At 39.0% G+C, this 22,432-nt stretch overlaps 2 protein-coding genes and 1 long non-coding RNA gene across 6 annotated transcripts; 1 reads left to right on the top strand and 2 right to left on the bottom strand.

Moving 5' to 3' along the window:
* Nucleotides 1–2,909: 2,909 nt before the first annotated feature.
* LOC306858218 lies at nucleotides 2,910–4,514 on the bottom strand. Its single transcript, XR_013783200.1, has 3 exons — nucleotides 4,016–4,514; nucleotides 3,797–3,929; nucleotides 2,910–3,638 (listed from the first exon to the last, which is right to left on the bottom strand). It is a non-coding gene; the product is annotated as an uncharacterized lncRNA (long non-coding RNA).
* An 844-nt stretch (nucleotides 4,515–5,358) lies between these two features.
* Nucleotides 5,359–9,454, top strand: LOC306858563 (uncharacterized protein). Of its 2 annotated transcripts, none has more exons than XM_079399149.1 (5): nucleotides 5,359–5,780; nucleotides 5,942–6,178; nucleotides 6,354–6,447; nucleotides 6,590–6,677; nucleotides 7,885–9,454. In XM_079399149.1, the coding sequence occupies exons 2-5, from the start codon at nucleotides 6,055–6,057 to the stop codon at nucleotides 8,605–8,607; spliced, it is 1,029 nt and encodes a 342-aa protein (XP_079255275.1). In that variant the 5' UTR covers nucleotides 5,359–5,780; nucleotides 5,942–6,054; the 3' UTR covers nucleotides 8,608–9,454. The 2 variants fall into 2 exon arrangements, with proteins under 2 accessions (XP_079255275.1, XP_079255276.1); XM_079399150.1 differs by having other exon boundaries at nucleotides 5,518–5,780; nucleotides 6,030–6,178.
* Nucleotides 8,813–21,533, bottom strand: LOC306858562 (uncharacterized protein). 3 transcript variants are annotated; one of them, XM_079399146.1, is made up of 10 exons: nucleotides 21,097–21,533; nucleotides 18,145–18,328; nucleotides 14,483–14,696; nucleotides 13,992–14,228; nucleotides 12,898–13,551; nucleotides 12,422–12,517; nucleotides 10,881–11,039; nucleotides 10,531–10,733; nucleotides 10,150–10,245; nucleotides 8,813–9,938 (listed from the first exon to the last, which is right to left on the bottom strand). In XM_079399146.1, the coding sequence occupies exons 2-10, from the start codon at nucleotides 18,319–18,321 to the stop codon at nucleotides 9,768–9,770; spliced, it is 2,007 nt and encodes a 668-aa protein (XP_079255272.1). In that variant the 5' UTR covers nucleotides 18,322–18,328; nucleotides 21,097–21,533; the 3' UTR covers nucleotides 8,813–9,767. The 3 variants fall into 3 exon arrangements, with proteins under 3 accessions (XP_079255272.1, XP_079255273.1, XP_079255274.1); XM_079399147.1 differs by having other exon boundaries at nucleotides 18,145–18,325; nucleotides 21,097–21,297; XM_079399148.1 differs by having other exon boundaries at nucleotides 8,827–9,938; nucleotides 13,998–14,228; nucleotides 21,097–21,297.
* Between the last annotated feature and the right edge of the window lie 899 nt (nucleotides 21,534–22,432).

Below are 22,432 nucleotides of genomic sequence, written 5' to 3'. Positions count from 1 at the left end.
AGCCATGTTTCACTCTGTCCTAAAAGTGTTTTTGGATCTAGACTTTTTTTTTGGCTGACGCATAAACTGAAGTAGGCTAATTATGGTCAGATGAATATTGTGGGTTCAATACAACTTTAAATCTCAGCTACCAGTACAATGTTTATCATCAACGTAAACCCTTTACTGTTATTTTTTATAAAAAATAAATAAAAAAGTAAAACTAAAGTGAGGCACTTACAATAGAAGTGAACCTAAGTCGTAATTTCAAACAAATACATTAATTATGTTCAACCTATACCCTAAGGATTTATCAAAAATTACTATATATAGAGGTGCCTCAAGTGTCAAATATGATTCAAGATTCAAGATTTTTATTTGTCACATACACAATTATACAGGGTATAACCAGCAGTGAAATGTAGGTCAGGTCCGCTCCAAGGACAGTGCAATTATATAGAATACAAATATTAAGAAAAAGAAAAGTAGAAAAAATAAGAGGAATAAAATAAAATAAAAGATAAAAAAAGATAAATATAAATGTGCAGGTCAGTACGGTATTGTTGACTTAAATAGTACTAAGTGGAATGTGCAAAAAGTTGTCCAGGGTATTTAAATAGCAGCAATATGAGGTAGAGAAAAATTATGAATAGCTATTGATATAGTGGTATATACATGGAGTCATGTGATGTTATGACACAGTTAAGAGTTTAGGAGCCTGATGGCCTGGGGGAAGAAGCTCCTCCTAAGTCTCTCAGTTTTTGCCATCAGGCTACGGAAGCGCTTACCAGATGGAAGCAAAGTGAATAGATGGTTACCAGGGTGATTAGAGTCCTTGAAGATTTTAACAGCTCTATTTTTGCAGCGTTTGAGGTAGATGTCCTGCAGAGAGGGGAGAGCAGACCCTGAGATGCGCTTAGCTAAGCGCACAACTCTCTGTAGTGCTTTGCAGTCCTGATTGGAGCTGTTTCCATACCACACTGAGATGCACTGAGTCAATACACTTTCTATGGTCCCTGAATATAAAGTTTTCAGGATTGCTGGTGAGACCCTGAATTTCCTCAGCTGTCGCAGATGGTACAGTCTTTGCCTGGCTTTCTTAACCTGTGTTTGGATGTGTGTAGTCCAAGTCAGGTTCTCGGAGATGTTTATACCGAGGTACTTGAAGCTACTCACCCTCTCCACAGGGGTCCCACTGATCATAAGAGAAGTGTAGGGCTGCTGCTGTCTCTTCCTAAAGTCCATGATCAGCTCTTTAGTTTTGCTCACATTCAGAGAGAGACAGTTGTCCTGGCACCATGATGTGAGTCTCTCTACCTCGTCCAAGTATGCGGTCTCATCGTTGTTGGAGATGAGGCCCAGAACCACAGTATCGTCAGCGAATTTGACAATGGATGTGGAGCTGTGAGAGGACACGCAGTCATGCGTGTAGAGAGAGTAAAGCAGGGGACTCAGGACACAGCCCTGTGGGGCTCCTACGTTCAGGGTGATGGGGTTTGAGGTGAACTGGCCAACTTTCACCACTTGAGGTCTGCCGGTGAAGAAGTCTTGAATCCAGTCACAGAGTGAGGAGTTTAGGCCGAGGTTTGTGAGTTTAGAAGCCAGCTTGATGGGGACTATAGTGTTGAAAGCGGAGCTATAATCAATGAATAGCAGCCTTACATAATTCCCATTGTTGCTGTCCAAGCGTGTGAGGGAAGAGTGGAGGACGTGAGAGATGGCATCGTCCGTAGATCTGTTATGTATCTTACATATTTGCATTATGTATAAAACATATTCAAATGAGGGTAACATTCCAGAGCAGTTTAGTATGTTTTTTCGTCTTCCCAAAGTCCACACTTGTAGCGGTCGATACTTGATAGGATTTAGGGGTATTCAATTATTAAATGGTTTATCCCATCTAGCCAAAAGACGTTCCTCTTTAATATAACAAATGTATAAAGGATGCTTTGTAATTGAAGAGTTTATTTGCAAAACCAGATAACTCCGCTTTTTTAAAATGTACAAAAATAATGTTTTTTGTTATGTTAGCTTTTTTTTTTTTTTTTTTTAAACGTGTCAGTTTTTAACTGTAACTGCATTTGGATTGAGATTAATTGGAATAATTTATGAGAATTGTTAAAAACGGAATTATCCGTTTTTGCAAATTAATTCAATTGTTTAATGCATTTTACGTACCACGTATTAAGGCTTGTTTTTGGAATATATTGTTTTCTTGACATGCTGAGATCAATTTGTAGACATTTACATATTTGTTATTGTAATTTAGTTATTTCTTTGATTTCATTAGCTGTTTTTGTTTAGGTGGAGGCTCTAAAAAAAAACCCCTTTGGGTTTTCTGCCTCTCCCTGCACAGTATATGGTTAGTACGTGTTTTTTTATTCTTGTGTTAAAAAAAAAAAAAAAAAAAAAAAAAAAAGATTTGTAAAGCAGTTGAAGTCATTTTCACAGTGGTTTTAGGTTTATGTCATTAGCTGGTCAGGCTGGGAGTTCAGCTATAACCAACTTGACAAGCTACATCCAGTTTAAAAATCACCCGACCAGTGTAGGCTGGTTTTTAACTCCAAGAAAGGATGTCATGACAAAAGTAAAATAGTATAATTGTATTCCAAAAAAATACAACATGGAGCATTTCATCAATTACCTGACCAGCCCCATTCACTTTAGTAATATAAATTCAAGAAACGGTCTCATTTATGCTAAATTCTGACCCTACTTGTACACAAAAACACTCCTACTTAACGATTATGCATTCGGTTCTCACCCATTTTCTTCTCCATTGTTCTTCAGCAGCAGTCCTCAAGCTCCATGGGCCCCCAATTGTGCAAAACAACTCAAATAATACTTAAACCATCTCATATAACTTAAACTAATCGTGACTTCAAAAGTACAGCATGTATAAAAACTGTAGACAAACAATACAAGAAATGTCTGCTAGCACATTCTGTGTCATTTTATTACTGAAGTCATCTTGCAGTAGCCAGCTGAAAACAACTGTTCTATATGCATTCTTGGTCTCCAGTCTGAAGCCTTCTTATGGCCAGCTTGATAAAACTTAAGCTTACTTGAAAAATATCAGCTCATGTAGTGCATTTGCAAAAACTTGGTTGATACTGGTACATAATCGTATATCGGAATGCAGTGCAATTTATACAATAATTTTTAATAAACAAAAAAAAGAACGTGAAAGTCAGATGTAACTTAACATTTAACAAATTTTAATGCAATCAATATTTACAAAAGTTCTCACAATGTATATCATATCACATGAGTTGTAGCTCTGAGTGCACTTGTAGATTGACATTCAAACATTTACCACAGTTACCCAGCAGTGATGAGCAGGCAGCCATGGGGCTTTGTCCCAAGGCTCTGGGTGGGTTGCACAGACAGCTGAGATCCACCGAGGAGGATCAGCAACCTGTAAAAGTCTCCCAAAACACACACGCATCGTTGGCAGAACAATGCATGCACATTTCTCAGGAATTACACTGCGACAGCACTCTACTGCAGCGCTCTTACACCGCGTACACAAAGGGTGGAGCGGGTTTACCTGCAGGCCACGTGATGCTGGTCGTACTGGGGGCGGGGCGTGGTGTACACGTTCACACGCAGCCGTGACGCAGAGCGTTCCGCCTCTCTGAGTTGAAGTCTGCGCAATGCTGTGAGAACAAGGAGAGCCGACAAATGAAACCATATTCAACTAGTAACATGCAACTCAAAAGCATTGTGTTGAACATCTTGGCGTCAATAAACATTGTCTGATACGATTACATATTTTCACAGGGCTAACAATGAGAGCACTGGTATTTTCACGCACATATTACTGTCTATGGGGTTCACAGCTGCCCAGTCGTCTCGTTCCGACGAAATCGAGTCAGGTTTCGGAAACGGGTCAGATTTCATTCCTGAAGAACACGTTCTCGAAGTCTCTCTGCTGGAAGTCCAAAGATCTGTCGTAATCAGAGTCCGACATTGAGAAAACGCTCTCATCAGATTGAACATTAACGTTACTCTGCGTTGAGAAATCATAGCTTACATCACAAACATCTAATCTCTCGGCGTACACCAGGTCCATTAAATACTGCGTTGTGTTTCTTGGTGCCATGGCTACAGATGGTGTGTAACTTTGATTGCTGGTAACGTTACTGTCGACACGGTCCGGACTCCGCTGTGGTCTCTTGGCCGACCAAACGCGGACCTTTCGCCTCCTTTCGCCCATAGTTGCGCGCAGAAATGTCCTCCTCTTTGTTTTTGACCACTTTTTCTTGTGATCGGGCGCGGCCTTGATGTCCTTCTGGTTTCCTTTCATTGTGGTGAATTCAAGAAACATTACCAAAAACATAAAAAAGTCAGTCTTTGGTTGCCCAAATGTAAACGATAAAAAAAAAAAATTATCTAGTGGTTAAAATTGAACAAAAAAAGCTTTTAAGTCCCCCCACAAATGACACAAGCTCAAGCTGCTTAGTCTCCAACGACCGAAAGAAAATCGTGACTAAGGAACGTGTGTGGCACGTACTTAAGGCACTTGCGGAAGTGACGTTTCTCGCTTCCAGCGAATCAGCTTTCATCTCGTTTTATTCGGCGGTGTTGAGTGGCGCTCTGATATGAACGCATAGCGTTAGCAACTCGTCATCCTTTTCAGCAAAATATATGGGGAACTTTAGAAACAAACTTACAAAAAATAAAATAGGTATACAAACAAGCATTTTCACGTTAATAGGCCTAGACTACGTTAAAACGTGTTTGTTTACAGATTAAAATGATTTGGTTTGACAAACATCAGACAATTTTGCATATGTCAGATTATATAAAACTCCAAAACAGCATGAAATGGCACTGATGGTCACAGCCTGACAGACACAACACCATTGTGTATTTCATGCCACTGTTTTTCTGTCTAAACATGTGCTTTTAGAGATGTTTGACCGATATCTCATAAAGCAGGCTAGCATTCTAAAGAAATACCACAATATAAATAAAATATATTGTAAAAAGCAGTTCTAAAATTAAAAGTTGTTCCACTTAAAAAAAAAAAAAAAAAAAAAAAAATATATATATATATATATATATATATATATATATATATATATATATATATATATGTATATATCGTATTCTCTGTGAAAACGCCCTTTTAATTTAAAAGCGTGAGATATCCTTGCACCTGTGTTAATTTACATTATTTCTGATTAGTTCAGAGACAGTCAGTTACTGTTTGGGGAGATTAAGAAATCCACTTTGTGTCGTAAACTCTCAAATACAAATCAATATCAACCCAAATGTGTATTTATCCTTCGATTTGTGTTATTTCCCAAACAAAAGCAGTTTATCCAAGATGTCGGTGGTCCCTGACCACGTAAACACAACGTCCATGTTTACAGTTTAAACATCTGCTTGAACCTGTCTCTGCTGCCATCTTTGTATCGGAGAGACTTACGAAAAATAAAATACATTTATTTGCGAAACAAAACTTTACTTGCGTCAGGCTTTTCTCCAGAAAACCACCCACATGTTTGTTCTTTTGACCCAAAAACACTCTCATTAAGCAGTGACTTGTCAGCATCGAAGGGTGTATTTGCATTACTGCAACGCCATTTAGTAAACATGACAAGTGACAATGTAAAAATGAAAGAGAGCACATCTGGTCCGATCTTAGTGAGTATATTGTGCTTTTTTGTTGATTTTAATTGTACGTTATTAGACGCGCAACATCTGATCTCGACACTAAGCTGCTTCGACCAGAAATGACTAATTAAAACTGCACATGACAAGACATTTTAACAGGGCAGTTTTCCACGAGGGTGCGTACATCTACCAACATTTGTGTATATCTGCAAAGGTTTCTATGTCAGTTGCACATTTTTAAAGGTTTACGCTAATATATACATTTCTAATAACAAATTCATGTTTAATTCTATCTTTATACAGTTTTCCCTAGACTTTTTACATTGTGATTTCACAGCAGTCCAGTAGGTGGCGGTATGCACACTCGGACCGTCGTGAATCAACGGCAGAAGAAATGAATGCAAACCCTCCATTTTCTCTTCTAGTGCCCTTCGCTTGTGCACTAGCGCCATGAGTAGCACACTTGATGACTCAAAGACAACAGACGCAAGTATGGACCACGAACTTTACACTGTACAGAGTCCCTCTGAGGACATTAAGGATGGCCCAGATCATGCAGAATTCATTTATAAAAGTGAGTAGCAATTCATTTTATGCATTTAAAGTCCCAATGCATTTAATTAACGGTCTTATTTTAGCAGTTCAGCATTGAGCTTGCCACATAAATTGGATTCATGCATTATACAAATCACGTGTCCTACCGTTATTAATATCTGCATTTGTGTTTATTTTTGTGTGTGCGCTTCAAGTGTCAAATGAAGAATTTGTTAGATTCGTGAAGTTGCGCGTGACCAACGACTCACTTTTCACTGGAAAGAGAAATTCTTCAACTCTGGCTTATAGGTAAACCAGTCACCACCAGCAGACAGTTACACACGCAAACACACACATTCAGGTCTGCACCAATAAAGAAGCTCACAGTAGATGTTTATGCAAAGAACCTGCAGCAATTAGTGTGTAAAGTCTGCATATCTTTGTGCCATAGGGCCATCTTGAAAGAGCTGGGTCTGCAAAGGGAAATTTCTGCCAGCCAAGCCAGGAGGAAATGGGAAAACCTTAAGATGAAGTATAAGGTATGATAATGCCGTTTTATGAGTGTTCAGTAGTTCTCCACTCTGTCCCATAGGCCCCCAGAACAGCCCATATTTAGAACACCTCATTCAACTCATAAGTTCAGGACTCCACGAACCTTCCAGTCTTACAATAGTGTCCTGTAAATGTTGTAATATATAAATAATTACATTTGATTAATTATTAGATATTACATATTTTAATATATTCCATAGTATATTACAGATACATTTATGCATTTGCATGATTGCATTATGTACATAAACAACAACAACACACACATATAGTGAATATATAAATAATTATTTTATAACTATAAATCCATGTAATTTGTATTATATACTTACAAAAATAATGAAATTTGAATATTAAACACCAGAATGTCATTAAATATGTGTGTGTGTGTGTGTGTGTGTGTGTGTGTGTGAAAAAATAAAATAAAAAATAATATATATATATAATTTTAGCATACATTTTTTAATTAAACAAAATTAACTAAATGACATTTTAATATTAAACATCAGAATGTAACTTTATATATAATTAATAAAAATATATAATAAAATTGATATAACTTAAAAGTATGGTGCATGAATGTACTATATATATACACATTACATTAATTAAAGTTACACAAATTAACTAAATGTGACCCTGGACCACAAAACCAGTCATAAGTGTCCATTTATTTAAACTGAGATTTATACATCATCTGAAAGCTGAATAAGCTGAAGCTTTCCATTGATGTATAGTTTGTTAGGATAGGATCATATTTGGCCGAGATACAACTATTTGAAAATCTGGAATCTAAATATTGAGTTTACTAATCAAAAATAAGGTTTAGATATATTTACGGTAGGAAATTTACAAAATAGCTTCATGGAACATGATCTTTACTGAATATCCTAATGATATTTGGCATAAAACTAAAATCAATAATTTTGAATCATACAATGTATTGTTGGCTATTGCTACAAATATAACTGTGCTACTTAAGACTGGTTTGGTGGTCCAGGGTTACAAATGTAATTTATTTCAATAAACAAACATCCTCATTAAGTGATATTATATATTGATATTATAATGAATTACACATAATTATGAACATCATACTGTGTTATTACACTCTACATCCCTAATCTGCATGATTGTGCACTCTGCTTGCTCACTACTTAAACTGTTTGTATCTGTGTACCTTGTGTGTATCAGGAACTGAAGAATCCACCACCTGGCGTATCGGTGAACCCCACTAACTGGCCGTGGTTCTCCCTCATGGACGACGCTATGGAGGGTAGACTCGCGGGAAGTGAAGTCACTCTAGATACTTCTATAGTGGGCGATGACAGCGAGTATCGCCCGAACAACACCACGCGAAAGAGGAGCAAGAGAGCGCGTGAGCCGGACAGAAGCGAGATCGAGCTGTTCGTCGAAGAGGATGATATGATGTCTGAAGAGATGGGGCGAGACAGGGCAGACCTGGTCAGAGACAGGGACGAGATGGAGCACGAGAGGGCCATCCTAGAGAGTGACAAAGCTGCTATTGAATACGAAAGGATGGTCCTGGAGCGGGAAAAGATGGTTTTAGATCGAGAAAGAGCAGGAGTGGAACGAGAACTCGCGGCACTGGACCGAGACAGGGCCTCTCTGGAGAGAGAAAAGGCCGCTGTGGAGAGAGACAGGGCCTCTGTGGAGTATATCCGAGCTCAGCTGGAAAAGGAAAGAGCGATTCTCGACAGAGAAAGGGCAAAGCTTGAACGAGAGCGTGCCATCCTAGAGCAGCAGCATGGGACGGAAAAAGGGGAACAGATGGGTACTCTGAACGATAATACAGAAGGAACTGATACCTCAATTCCCTTAGTGATGGAACCGGCTTCCTTAGAGAGGAGGCAGAAATTCCTCAACCTGTTTGAAAAGCTCATTGAGAACTTCTAAAATGGAACTAAATGTTCTGAACGGGACCCATTATGTATATGTCATTATTTTTGTACACCTTCTGTTTGAAGTAAAACCGTTTTCTGTTGCCAGAAGTCAATTGTGCTGTGTTACAGTGATGGTTTTGTAATGTTAATAGCTGTGCTTGTTTAAGAGAGCAATAAGTGTTGCTTTCATGCCCTTGAATCGAACAATGAAAACGTTAAGCCGCCTCTGTTTTGGAGAGGTCATCAGAAAACTTTATTCAGGTGTGATTATTTCCATACAAAACACACAATGCTGAGCTAATATTTACCCCCATTCCCCCAGTCATTCTCAAACCCATTCTCAGCCAATACAACAGTTCTGAAATGTTCATTTTGAAGGCCATTGGTCATAACAACAGCTTGAATTGTGATACTAAAATATTGCAGTTCTTGTAAAATAAAAATAAAAAACAGCTTATATATATTTATATTACAGTACAGACTTTACAACAAATTCATTGTTAGAATGCTTCTTTTATTGCATTAGTCAAATTTACCTTTCAAAAAATTCATTGAGCGCCAGCTTCAATTAGTTTATGCTAATTATGATAAACATTTGTTAAATTCCATATGAATATTAACAATATTTAATTTACAAAACAAACATATTTAAACAATTCGGGCTGGCTATTGCAGCTAACCCCAGACAGGCAACCAGTACAGCACACAAAAAGAGGGTTTTTGTGCGGTTTTCATATTTGCACTTGTAAATTAATGACATCTTGTTTTCCTCAAAGGTTCATTAGTATTTGATAAATAAAAAAAACTTTCGGAGTTATGCATGGTTCTCTGTTTCTCTAAAATAAATTGTTTATGAGGCTAGACACGTATGTATGTGTGTTTGAGACGTCATAAATCCAGATATGATTACAAACCACCTACATTATGAAAAGTATGCACTGTGTAAAAAGGTAGAAACACAAGCAGCGTAGAGTTGAAAGTGTCCACCAGAACTCCTGTGAGAGTGTGAGTTTATGTATTTATGCCAACCTCCTTTAAAGACAGCCATTCATATCCAAGTGTTTGCTTGAGCCCAAAGTTAAAAAAAAGAGAGAGGTACGCACAGGGGAGTTTTGATCCATGTGCATACGTGTGAGTTTTGTACGCGTGCATTTGAGTGTGCGTTTTCTCAGCTTAAATAAGGGCACCAACGGGGATACGTGGCAAACATATGTAGGCCTGTGGGGTTCTGCTGAGGTTGATGGGATTACCATCCAGGCGAACATCCTCAAGAGCGTTGCGGATGTAATTCAAGTCATGTGGATTGCAGAAGGTGTCCTCATGCATCATTTGGATATTGTTATTCTGAATGAAAAAAAATGGAGAATGTTTTCAATGTAGCATCCAGAAAATTTGTCAATGTTGATTAAAGAGCACTATGCAGATAACCATGAAGACTTCTGAAAAGTAAACTAGCTCTTTAAATTAAAATCTATAAACAAATGTCAATGTTTCAGTTAGGTGGCAAGTGTCAGATGTCCACAAGGTGGCACTAGTGAGGTGGGAGTACAGGTACCTGTAGGTGCAGAGAGCGCAGACTGTCAGGCAAAGGAACCGGGATGTGGTCCATGTTGTTGTCTGTCAAGTAAAGGTAACGTAGCCCTGGCATGTCCTGGAAACAGAAAACATGAACTGATCACAATCCCGTCAAACTAATTTATCTAAGGTACATTCAACACATCTAGTAATAACAGCAACTCCCATAGAAAGTGGACGTTTTTCTGCTGTCTGGTTTTCCTCTAATTTAAATTGTTCTCTCAGGGCTGTTTGCACAACAGTAGGCTATCACAGGATCAAGGAACACTATGCAAGGAAAGCTTAGAAAAGAATGGGCTAAAGATGGGATAATGCTTTGTTATTAAACTCCACATTATTGTTTATTTATAAAATTTTTTACCTTGAAAGCTTCTCTCTGAATGCCAGTGCTGCCCAGCTGGTTCAGAGAGGCATCAATAAGGGTCATAGAGGGTGGCAGAGCAGGAAGTTGTCTAATACTATTCTCTCGTAATACCAACTCCTCCAGAGCAGGAAGGCCAAAGAAAGCATCATCATCAATCCTGGAAATGCCATTGCTAGTCAGATCGATCCTCTTTAATTTGTCTGTATGACAACAGAAGACAAAAATACCATTCAGTAAAGTTAATGAAAACATCAAATTCATATTTTAGCATCAAGCTAACAGATCTGGTTATGAAATGTTTTTAGACAAACTGCTGTCTTTGACGGTCCCTTTGATGAAACACATACTCAGGTTGGCGAAGTCAGACTTGCCAATCCTAGCAATTTTGTTGTAGCGGGCATAGAAATGAGTGGTTTCTTTGGAAAGGGGAGGAACACGGTCCAGCTTCAGGTCATCACAGTACACAGATCCGACCAAGCAGGTGCAGAGCATACAGGTACCCATACCTTACCACCAAATTAACAGGTGGCATTCAGAAGACAAAACACAAATATATATTAAAACAAAACTGTACTGATGCATATGCCAGCAGTCGCCTGTTTGGAGACATGAGGCAAATAGTTTGACACTTTTGTATCATATCGTTAAGAGACTAAAAAAAGTCACATGCAAACATGTGCTGTATACAGTACAGTAGAGGTGTCCAATCCTGCTCCCGGAGGGCCAGTTTAGTGCAGACAATAGGTGCTTTCACACAACAGTTCTAGGAACTAGCCAGCAGGGTGTTTCCTAGGGAACCAATTTCTCCCTCAGGCCGTTTTTTTTTGGCTGCATTCGCACCGACACTGGGAACTCTGAAGCGGCCGACAGCGAGGTCTTTATTCGTGGGATTTACAAATGTCAACAACCGGTGAATGGACAATGCCTTGATCGGAGTTGTTTTTGTTGTGTGTCGTGGGTTTTGTGATAAAGGAAATGGAATGTAAACGCACAGTTTAACAATTGAAAGAACATGAAAATCTGACTAAATCTCCTATGACAACTTGCAGTTTTACATATCATCGAGGCTGAGAAAAGAACACAATGCTGCAGACAACAGGTAAATGTCGTTGTTGCTGTTTTCCATGTTCATGGAGTAAATATTTTTACACTGCTTTTAAAAAATGCTGGGTAGTGGTATTTCATATGCATTTGGCCAGTCAGCGTACATGTATGTCACTGGTAGTTCCTATAAAACTATTTTAGACCCTACTCTGAAGTAGGATTTAATTTAGTTCCCCCAAATGGAGTTCTTACAACTAAATACGTTCCTAGTTCCTGCGGTATGAACACGCCAAAAAGCGGGAACTTCTACCAATAGTTCCAGGAACTATGAAAAGCAGGGCCACGTCCCCCCCCCCCGGTTCAGACATTGAGAAACAGATCGTCCGATCCTCCTTAATCTACCACCCCCACCCCCCTGGGGAGAGACATCGTGACAGCGTGATTTGTGCCCCCCCTAGAAATTTAAATGCCCCCCCCCCCCCCCCCCCCCCCCGACGGAGGTGACCTGGCGCCGGCTCTGTGAAAAGGTTCCTCTGGTGTGAAAGCTCCTTTTGGCTCAATTACCCAAATAAACACACCTGAACTAATCAAGGTCCTCAAGAGGACTAAAAAACTTCCAGGCAGATGTGTTGGAGCTCTTCGGGATAGTGGTCTTCCAGGAGCAGGATTGGATACCTCTGCACAATATTGCAGAACAGAACTTCACAGTGATATGTAGGTATTTCTGGTAGCAACAGAATTTCATTAGATAATACACTGAACAGGTCTTAGAACTACTGAGGATACATATTATGGAATCCTTTCAATTGCCTTCTGAAAGATTAAATACAAGTGAAATACTGACCTGTTGTGTTTATGTCAATATCAGGTACCCCTGACCCTATATCACCCCCAGTCCCCTCCGAGGGAGTGGTCGGGGTAGTTAGGAGTATCTCCTCCTCTTGTTAAACACAACAACATGAAGGTGTTAGGAGACAGATTAGCACATGGACAATGGAACAGGACAGACCGTGAGTAATACTGACACTGAGAAGTTATAATGATTATTATTGTTATAATGCACATCAAAGCAAATTAACGCACATTTAACCAAGGTCAGACAGTTAAATGAAACATATGGGTGTCACAGAGGGAATAATATCAGGGGATTGGTAGAAAATGCTTAGAGCTTAGAATTGATTGGTGCAACAATAAGTTCAATAGTGATCGTAACTCTTGCTAAGCTTGTCTAAACTATTCTTCTCAAAATGACTTGAGTAAATTATAACCAACACTACCAGATTTCATAGAAGTGCATAGTATTTATATCATGATACTAACCTTCATCTAAGTCAGGTATTAATATTTCAGTGGTGACAACTGGGGCCTCAGTCACCCCAGACTCTTCTGGGCTCCCAGACTCTCCTGACTCCCCAGTGACCTCAGGCTGTTTAGACTCTTCGGGGACCCAAGACTCTTCAAGCACATCAAAGGATCCAGGCTTTTTAGGGACATCAGGCAGCCCAGAGATCACTGGCTCTCCAGACGCCTCAGGCAGCCCAGAAATCACAGGCTCTCCAGACGCCTCGGGAAGCCCAGAGATCACAGGCTCTCCAGACACCTCAGGCACCCCAGAGGTCCCGGACTCTCCAGAAACCTCTGGCACCCCAGACTCTCCTGAAATCTCTGGAACCCCAGATACCCCTGACACCTCAGGTACCCCAGAGACCTCAGGTTCTCCTGACACCTCCGGTAACCCAGAGGCCCCAGATTCTCCTGACAGCTCAGGTACTCCAGAGGCCCCAGGCTCTCCTGATACCTGAAGTGCCCCAGAAGCCACAGGCTCTCCATATAAATCAAGAACCACAGAGGCTGAAGGCTCTCCTGATATCTCAGGTAAGCCAGAAGCTCCAGACTCCCAAAAGATTCCAGACTCTTCAAAATCCCCAGAGGCCTCGTGTGGAATGGTTTCAAGCGTCAAGTGGAGCTCCTCCTCTTGTGAGAGACAAGGTGGGGTGGCAAGAAAGAAATTAGCCTCCTCAAAAGTAGATGAGAAAACTGCAGTGCTGGCAATGATGAGTTACCCATGTTGGATCAACATTTTAACCGATACAAAACTGTTAAATGGTTGTGAATTACAGATCATGATTCATTGCTTTAAAATCCTCAGGAAATCCCTCCCCACCAAGGTGTTACAGGTAGAGACCATAAATTGGACTCCACCCACAGAAAAACAAAAATTGTGCTGAAGTAATCAAGAATTCTCTCAAGCTATACTATTTAAAAATGTAAAGGGACATCTAATATGCACCTTTTAAAGGGATATAAGGTTACTGCCCCCGTGACAAGCTGTTGTACCCCTAAAGATACAATTTTAAAGCATTTTTTTCTGACAAGGTAAATATATAAAGCAAAGCAAAGTCCTGAGTACTGACCTCTACCTGAGGTCAATATTATGCCTGAACCAAAAAGCCCAGAGACTCCAGAACCAAGGTCCTCTGAGTCCACAGAACCTGATATGTCACCAGAGGCCCCAGAACCTCCAGAGCCCAAAGACTCTCCAGAACCGGATGCTTTGTTATCAAGTAAGTCTCCAGAGCCCAAGTCACCAGAACCCGAAATGTCCCCAGAAATCTGAAGGATGTCAATGGGCGTCAGACGAAGCTCCTCCTCTTGTTCAAGACAAGGTTAGGTGTTAGAACAGTTATTAGAATTAGAATTACACTTAGAACCATACCATATGGACTGGTTCAGTAAACACTATGAGTGATGAATTGAATATGATGCACATAAAAAGCGAGTTTAAAAATTATTAGAACACATTTAACCAATCAGATTGCCAGTTAAATGGACAGCATGATGAAATGGTTGACAGGCTGGTCATGACAATTAGTAGTGTGTGCATTTGTCCATGCATAGTACAGACCTCCCTGTGCACTAGGGCCCATCAGAGTCCCAGACTCCCCAGAGCCTGATGGAATAAGCTGAGGCTTTAAGGGTAATTCCTTGTCCTCTCTCCCCTCAGCTGTCCTCCGTTCTTCATGTTCCACATGCTCCACCTCCTCCTCTTCTTCTTCCTCTAATGAGGCATGGTGTGAAGGATCAATGTCCTCATCAGGGCTCAAGGTGCCAATCTCTATCTGCAAGAAGAATTTAGGTCAGTACACTACACTCATTTTTGTTATGTTACAAACAAGGCCTTTTCAGACTGCCGACGGTTTAAATAATTGTGGTTAAAAATGCTAAAGCAATTTGAAGTTCTGGTTTAAAAAGACTCCAAAAACAAGTAGAACATAATTATCTCACTCTCTACTGCTCCTGGAAGTATGCCGTAAGGTGGAGTTTAGCTCCTACCCTGATTAAACACAACTGAACCAGCTAATCAAAGTCTTGAGGATGACTAGAAACTTGAGGGTAGATTTGTTGGGGCAGATTGGAACTAAAATCTGCAGGATTTTTGCCCTCCATGAGTGGGACTGAACACCCTTGAGCTATGCTGAACGGATTCACACCACATATGGTTTTAAAAATTGCAGACACATTAACACAAGTGATTGTGACAGAAACAGTTTTGAGGTTCAGTAAAAGGTGTGACTTAGCAAATGGCTGTCCCATTGAAAGAGAATAGGCTTTTCACTGGGTATCAACCTATGCATTCAAAGCTTTCAAAGTCACCCTCTTCCTTATAAATGCTAATTGTTGTAAGGTGTGAGACAAATTACAGATCATATTGATGTGCTGATTTTTTAAACTATCCATTTCTCATTTCTGTTACTCTGCAAATGTTGTAATGTTGACTAGTTTTGTCAGCTTTTTTGTATTCGATTCCACTACAATCCAGAGTGGGGAGCTGTGAAACCATTCACAGTCTCATCTCCAAGCAGCTGCAATTCTTCAGAAATGGTCCTTGTGGAACCAAGACATACATGGTAGCAGAAAAATACACATTTCTGCACATCTTCTTTCCAGAGTGTTGAATCAACTCCAGAGATGTCTCTCAGTTGTCCCACAGAATGGTCAACTTGAACCTATCGTACTAAATCATTTTTCAAAAAACACCATTATTAAGCTATAGAACAGTAATTTTATTCAAATGCACTACACTGTTAATTTTGTCAATAATCAGGTATAAAGGCAAATGGACAAAATCTATGCTGAGAGTCCATAAAACAACAAGCCTTTGAGAGACCTTACTTAGAATATGCTTGCTTTTCATACAAAAACCTAGCCAAACACGCAAAGTCAAAAGCTAAAGGGATGGCTAAGAAGAATCAACAATGTGTAAAGCAATAAACAGTGCTAGAGACTCATTTCAGATACAGGGATGCATGAAAGCTTTCTGGAGCACCTACCAAAATCTATTCTACAGCAGCCAGGCCTGTGACTCACAAGCCTGTTAGCATTTTGTTCTTTAGTCAGAAAGGGTAGACAAAAGATGTTTTTATACAGTAATGTACATTGCATAAATGTTGTTTAAGTTTGGAAGTATCTTTCTGTTGTGGAAGCAATGAAACGGTTTGTTTTATGCTTTTACATAAATGGGTCATTAAGTTATACTGAAAGTTAGTTTTATTTTTTCATTATGCTGGGACTGATTTGCAAAATAGAGAAAAGCACAAAAAAATATCAAACATACATAGATTGTATTGCAACTATACATAAAGGCTTGAATGCCTTCATGCTTTTTGTTGGCATAGTTTTATACTTTTCAGAAACCTCTAGAACAGGTATATTGAGTATATTATGAGTCCAACCTTTAGAGCCCAAGATTCACATGGCATCAGGGGCAACATCTCAGCAGTCACTCTAGTGAGAGTGATATAAATACACCTGCACATACATTATATGTCCCTGTTCACATATGCATTTACACAGACAAATACAGGCATGTGCCTAAGGAACCTACAAGCACTTTTACATGTACAAGCAACTTCAACTTGTAACTTCTCAAAAACAGAGTCTTAACATGTACTCAGTTTTGTAAGATAAATTTAGTCAGTTTATTTACATTAAGAAGTACCAGAAATCAAAATAAACTACAATTCCGAAACATTTCTTCTTAACACGTCTGAAACAGTTAAGTTCTTAATAATAATAAAAGCTCTGCAGATGGTGAGAAACAAGAAACATTCCCACACTTTATGAAACCTTCATAATATCCTGAAGAGTTGAAAATAAAGAGCCTTACACAAGGAAAATGTGTTGTAACTTACGAGTGTGCTTTTGATTGTGGGTTTAACTACATAACATTCCCATCAGGATCAAGTTAAGTCTCTTGGCTTCTATATAATTCCTCTAAAAACCCATCCTGGTTTGTGCCAGTCAAACATAGTTTTAGCCCAACTTTTTTCCATGCTGAAGATGATGAACTGGTTTTTGTTGTCCCATTGTTTTACAGAATAGACTACATTTCTTCATACCTGCAACTTAACTTCTGGCTATCAAACCTCAGTGCACAACTCAAAGCATGTAAAGATGTTCAAAATTAAGTATAATAATACCAGACATTCCCAAATTAATGTTCTTATCTAATACATTCCTTTAAAATGAAAATATTTTCGATGTGGATGCTGCTACAAATGTAATTTAGGACATGACAACCAACTAGACAGAAAGCTTAGATGCTTTGAGCTACCACCAATGATGTTATTGTGCATCCAGTCAAAAAATGCCCCTCAAGTGAAAAAATCTGACAAGTACAAGTATGACTAGTGGTGTACAACTATTGATTATGAGTGTATTTCAGTACAGTAAAACATGCCAGTGTCTGCCTCTCATTCCATAAGATTGTGCCAATGGAAAATTCAGCTGAGAACATTTCACATTCAACAACATCTGGTCTGTCCATCATACAGATGATATGTCCAAGAAAAGTATTTGTTACATTAAAAAAAAGAACGATAAATCAATCTGACACACTGAACTTTGCTGCACCAGTATGCCTCTGTCCACAAGTAGTTCTTTAAACAAAGTACAAGAACCAAAACTAACCTTTGAATGCAAATAAAGTACGTCACAAACTAACTTGACTGAAAGCTTTGTATCATAAATAGGCAATTTACTGAAAATGGCGGTTCTTATGAGGTTTCACTTCACTGAGAAGGGATGAATATTAGTATGTACAGCCGCACATTGATCTGAAATCAGAGAGGATGAGTAAATACAGGCCCACATGCCCTCAGTGACCGACCCTGAAGCACAGCAGCTTGGTTAAAACCAGTTTCTAAATGGAAATCATAAACCAAAGACTGACATAGCTGGATACTATTATCCCCAGGAACATTTGGATCAGCAGAGCAAATGAAAAGTTGTCAAACACCCTGAAGCAAAACGGCAGAAATACATTCCTGCATGACAATTAGAAGTGAGTCCAATGTTTGAACATTAGCCATCTCAACAGACTGGAGGAAACGAATGAATATGCAGAGAGAGGAATCAGCAATCGAGGTGTATAAAATGTGAATAAGGCTTGATTAAAAACACTTAGAGGAGACATAAATTGGAAAACAGTACTAATGCGATACTCATTTATGGAAAGTAAAGCTGCAAAAATGGGGTCATCCCAAAATTCTTGAATGACTCTCTCACCTGTGGTTCATCAATTCCATCGTAATAGTCATAGACATCATCGCTATCCACATTCAGGTCTAAATCCACATTGTTGTTGTCGTAGTTATCTAGTTCTGTTTGTCGAACGCATCTGCGGGGAGAGGCTGCCACCACACACAGGACCAGGAGTCCCCACATCAACCTCAGCGTTACCATATTCCTGCTAGACACAGAATCAGATTGATTAATGTTTGGTGAGACCTTAAAATGTTCATGTAGAAGAGCAGCACTAGAGTTAGTAAACAGAGGACATGAATGTCTGGTTGGATATAGCAACATAATCAGTCCACAATATATCAAGTGACATAACCTTATAAAATTTCTTATATTTGTGATCATTTAAAAAAAAAAAAAATAATATATATATATCACACCCTGCATTTACAGGTTGTGATTAGAGGCATACGTGTCTTAAAAATCAAGGAATTTGGCTCACCATGTACTATATATACACATCCATTAAAAGTTACTTCTTTTTTTGGGTATATACATACAAATTTATTTTTGAGGTACATAAAAATCACAGTAAAGATAAATTAAATAGCAGAATTCCAATCAATAGTCTATTGTTACCTTCCTTGCATTTACAGTCTCTGCATGGTTCTGTGGCCATAAGTCCAAAGATGTTTTTACGGGACACACATTTTTAAGGGTGGATAACTCAGTGTTCATTACCAGGGTTTAGACAGCCAGTAATACTGAAATATAAACCTCAACAGTCTTTAACTCACTTGCAAGAGCCAAGAAGTCACCATCTAACCCAGCAGCCATCTTGAATGCACTCAATGACTGCTTTGTGCATTAAAGTTGAAAGGTCACAGGTGAGATGCCTGACATTATAAAAGGTTTCTTTTTAAACAAAATGATGACATATACAGTATTTATTTATTTAGTAAATATAGCATGTTATGGAAAGTTTATATTCTTTAGTTTAAAAAAAAAACTATATGGTTCCATGAAGAAACTTTAACATCCATTTTATTGCACAAAAGGTTCATTTAGATAATTAAATATTCTTTACAATAAGAAAAAAAAAATGGTTTGTATAGGAACTGTTCAATAAAAGGTTCTACCCCCCCCCCCTCTTCATTTTTAAGAGTGTGGGTTAATTATCTATTACAAATCCATACATATTGAAAGAAAATAAAACATTTTCACATTGTCATTAGCTGACCCAGAGGAAATCTGCGGATGTTTTTCCATTTTCTGTGCTGATTTTGGAGAGAAATTCTTGCTGACTGGATAAAAGTCTGAGATTAGATTCCACATGTTCCTAATCACAAGTTCTTAATAACTAACTATGTACATATTTCTTTCTCATATTTTATTGTAAAATCCATAATGTTATTTTTTTCCAACAGTTATCGTCATTAGAATTTGCGCTTATTTGAGATATACAGTATGAAATAAGAGGCTCACAGGAAAGCAATGACCAGCTGGAGTGGAGGAAGAGTAGTGGGTGTACTTGATGGGCAGACCAGGTTCTGGTCCTCGGGGTGAGACGGAGAGAAAAAGAGAGGGAGAACTCTGACAGAGCCCCTTTATGAGCATCTGACTCTACACTCAAGTTCGAAATTCCACCGAGGTTTGTGGACAGCATGGCAATGAGTTACGATCTCCCTCTATCTCTCTCTCTTTCATACACACACATATCCACGTAACTCTCCATGAAAGGCTATTTTGGGGCACGGCTGCACTCTAGAAACCATAGCATTTTTAGACATAAATCAGTTCTCTGTGGGTTTCTGACAGCCAATCAAAACATGCCATCACATCACATCATGAATAGAGATTATATAGTGGTGATATCGATTAGAGTCGCAAACTAGTTCAGTCTGTATCTTTGAAAGAAAAATTGTCTCACAGTAAAGCTTCAGTGTACCAGTGCCTGACAGCTTCAGCTTGGAAATGCTGAAAGAGGGACTATACTGCACACAGAGCTAGGCTTTTACACACTCTCAACAGTGTTTGCAGTGCATAGACCCTGTGTGAGTATGTGTGTGTAAGAATTAACTATCCCAATGTTGATTTTGGCTCTACCCAACAGCATTCCACATACTCATTGATTTTACAATTTCTTCTCCTCTACTGATTCTGCCAATATTGCCAAATTTATGACTTATTTAATAGCAATAAGTAAAATTGCATACATATATGCACACACTGTAGCTTAATTATTACATGCATATCTGTTAAATTCCATCTGTTTGACGATTACTTATAACTAATCTGAAAACTTGGAAGTTTCTATAATATGGGCCTTGACCTGAACACATTTCCAATGACCAAACATCTCTTGTCTGTAACAGTATTTACAGCTCTCACATTTTCTGCAAATACTCATATTTTTATTGGTCAAGCTTAAAAAATCAACTAAAAAGCTTTAAAATATAAGTCACACAAAACAAACCCCACAAACCAAGGAATAGTAAACTGATCAATAAAGAACACCCATACATTACCATCATTACTACACAGATCACCTGTTAACCCACTTAAAAACGTAGTAAATCAATACTGTTAGTATGGTAAGAAAATTCATAAAGATTATGGAGAATGGAAGCATTATATAATCAAGCCAGAAATCCACAAACAAAAACGGAAGAAGAAAAAAAATGACAGCCTCAGTAAAGTCAGTCATGTGTACTTGAACTATTTTAACTTAGCAAATGTGCATTACTATTATAAGAACTACAAGTCTCATAAAGACCATGGTGTGCAACCAGTCATATATAAGACAAAACTGTAAACAAAAAATATGAAAGCCTCAGTACAGTCAGTGAACTGCATTTTAGCTTTTTTTAGCTTAGCCTCTGTGGCCAAGTACCACTGAGACTAAGAAGCAGAAGGGACCCCAAGAAGCCTTTAGGTCCGGTCCCTGCTCTGAAGCACAGCAGCAGCATTTAGAAGAACATACAGTAGAACCCTTACCTCTTTCTCCTCCTTTCCCAAATGGTCCTGTTCTTCAGCTCGGACAGGTAGAGGGTTGGTGGGCCTGGCCAATGGCAACGTGTCACTCACGGTGAGTGTGTATCTGTCTGTGGATGCTTCTGGGTGTGTGACGTGTACGTGTGCACACACTCCCAGACCCGTGTACCCTACCTGTTCGTATGTGTGAAGGTAAGAAGTGAGACTGAGAAAAGGGAAAAATCGAGTTTTGGTCACATCTACAGCAGCGCCCACCCCATACCACACTGCATCACAAACACACACACACACACACACTGAACGGACACACAATTTGCACACTGACAGACCCCCAACTGCGAAAATCCTTTAATCCCCTACAACCATCGTTCTTTTTTGTTTCCTGAAGAGACACATAAGATATTCAGTCCTAAGTATGATATATTTGTCTTCCTTTTCCTGAGGAGAGTGTGAGGGATACTCTGCTTTCATGTAGGGATCTGCCGGGCCCCGGTGCACAATGGGCCCTCTGTGAGGCTCCTCTGTTAGTGCAATGCTGAGAAGTAGAAGGCCTCCATTCTGCTCAGCGCCAGGATTTGGTGCTAAAACACTACAACTGTGCTCAGTACCTCTGTGCAGAGATGCACCGCAGAAAACCTGCTAACCTATCAGGAAGTGCCATACAAGTGACTGATTCATGTTCAGTGGGATGTTTTTACAGGTCTCAGTCTATTTTTCCATACTAATTATTTTTCTCTGCAATTCAGTAATCATATTTCTGCTGAGTCACATGAAATAAAAATCCAGCATTAGTCTGTTAAGGACTGGGACTGTCAAGCCATTCAGATTTTTAAATAACATCTGACACATACTGCATTTTGTTTCAGTCTCACTGACATGTTTACATGTCCCTGGCAGTTTTACTGACCACTAATCTCACTTTGTTTGATTATATGTGACATTTATGGGTGTGTAAACATATCTCTTTTATGTGCTACTATTTGCCATCTTTAATTAAATGTAATATGCAGCTATTTATTTAATTATTAATAAATTATTTACAGCCTGTTTTATATAGTTGAGCTTTAAGGGACACCAAATGCACCAGAAAGTTCCATAGCTGGACCATGCATTGCATCAATGTCCATGCAAATACACTGAACAGTGCCAAGGAAATCCATTTACTTGCACGATCAATTTAAGCTGCACAGCCCTGCACTGTGTGGTGAAGGACTTAATGTAACACAGTCAGTTATGTCTAAAGTCAGCATAACAGATGCAACCAAAAATATATGCATCGAGCATTGCAGAATAAATGAAGCTATTGTTTCAACTGATACCCAGGTACTGTAAACTCGCT

Source organism: Barbus barbus (assembly GCF_936440315.1).
Source record: "Barbus barbus genome assembly, chromosome: 39".
Classification (NCBI taxonomy): domain Eukaryota; kingdom Metazoa; phylum Chordata; class Actinopteri; order Cypriniformes; family Cyprinidae; genus Barbus; species Barbus barbus.
The sequence above is the reverse complement of the archived record's forward strand: the minus strand, read 5'-3'. Positions and strand labels throughout refer to the sequence as shown.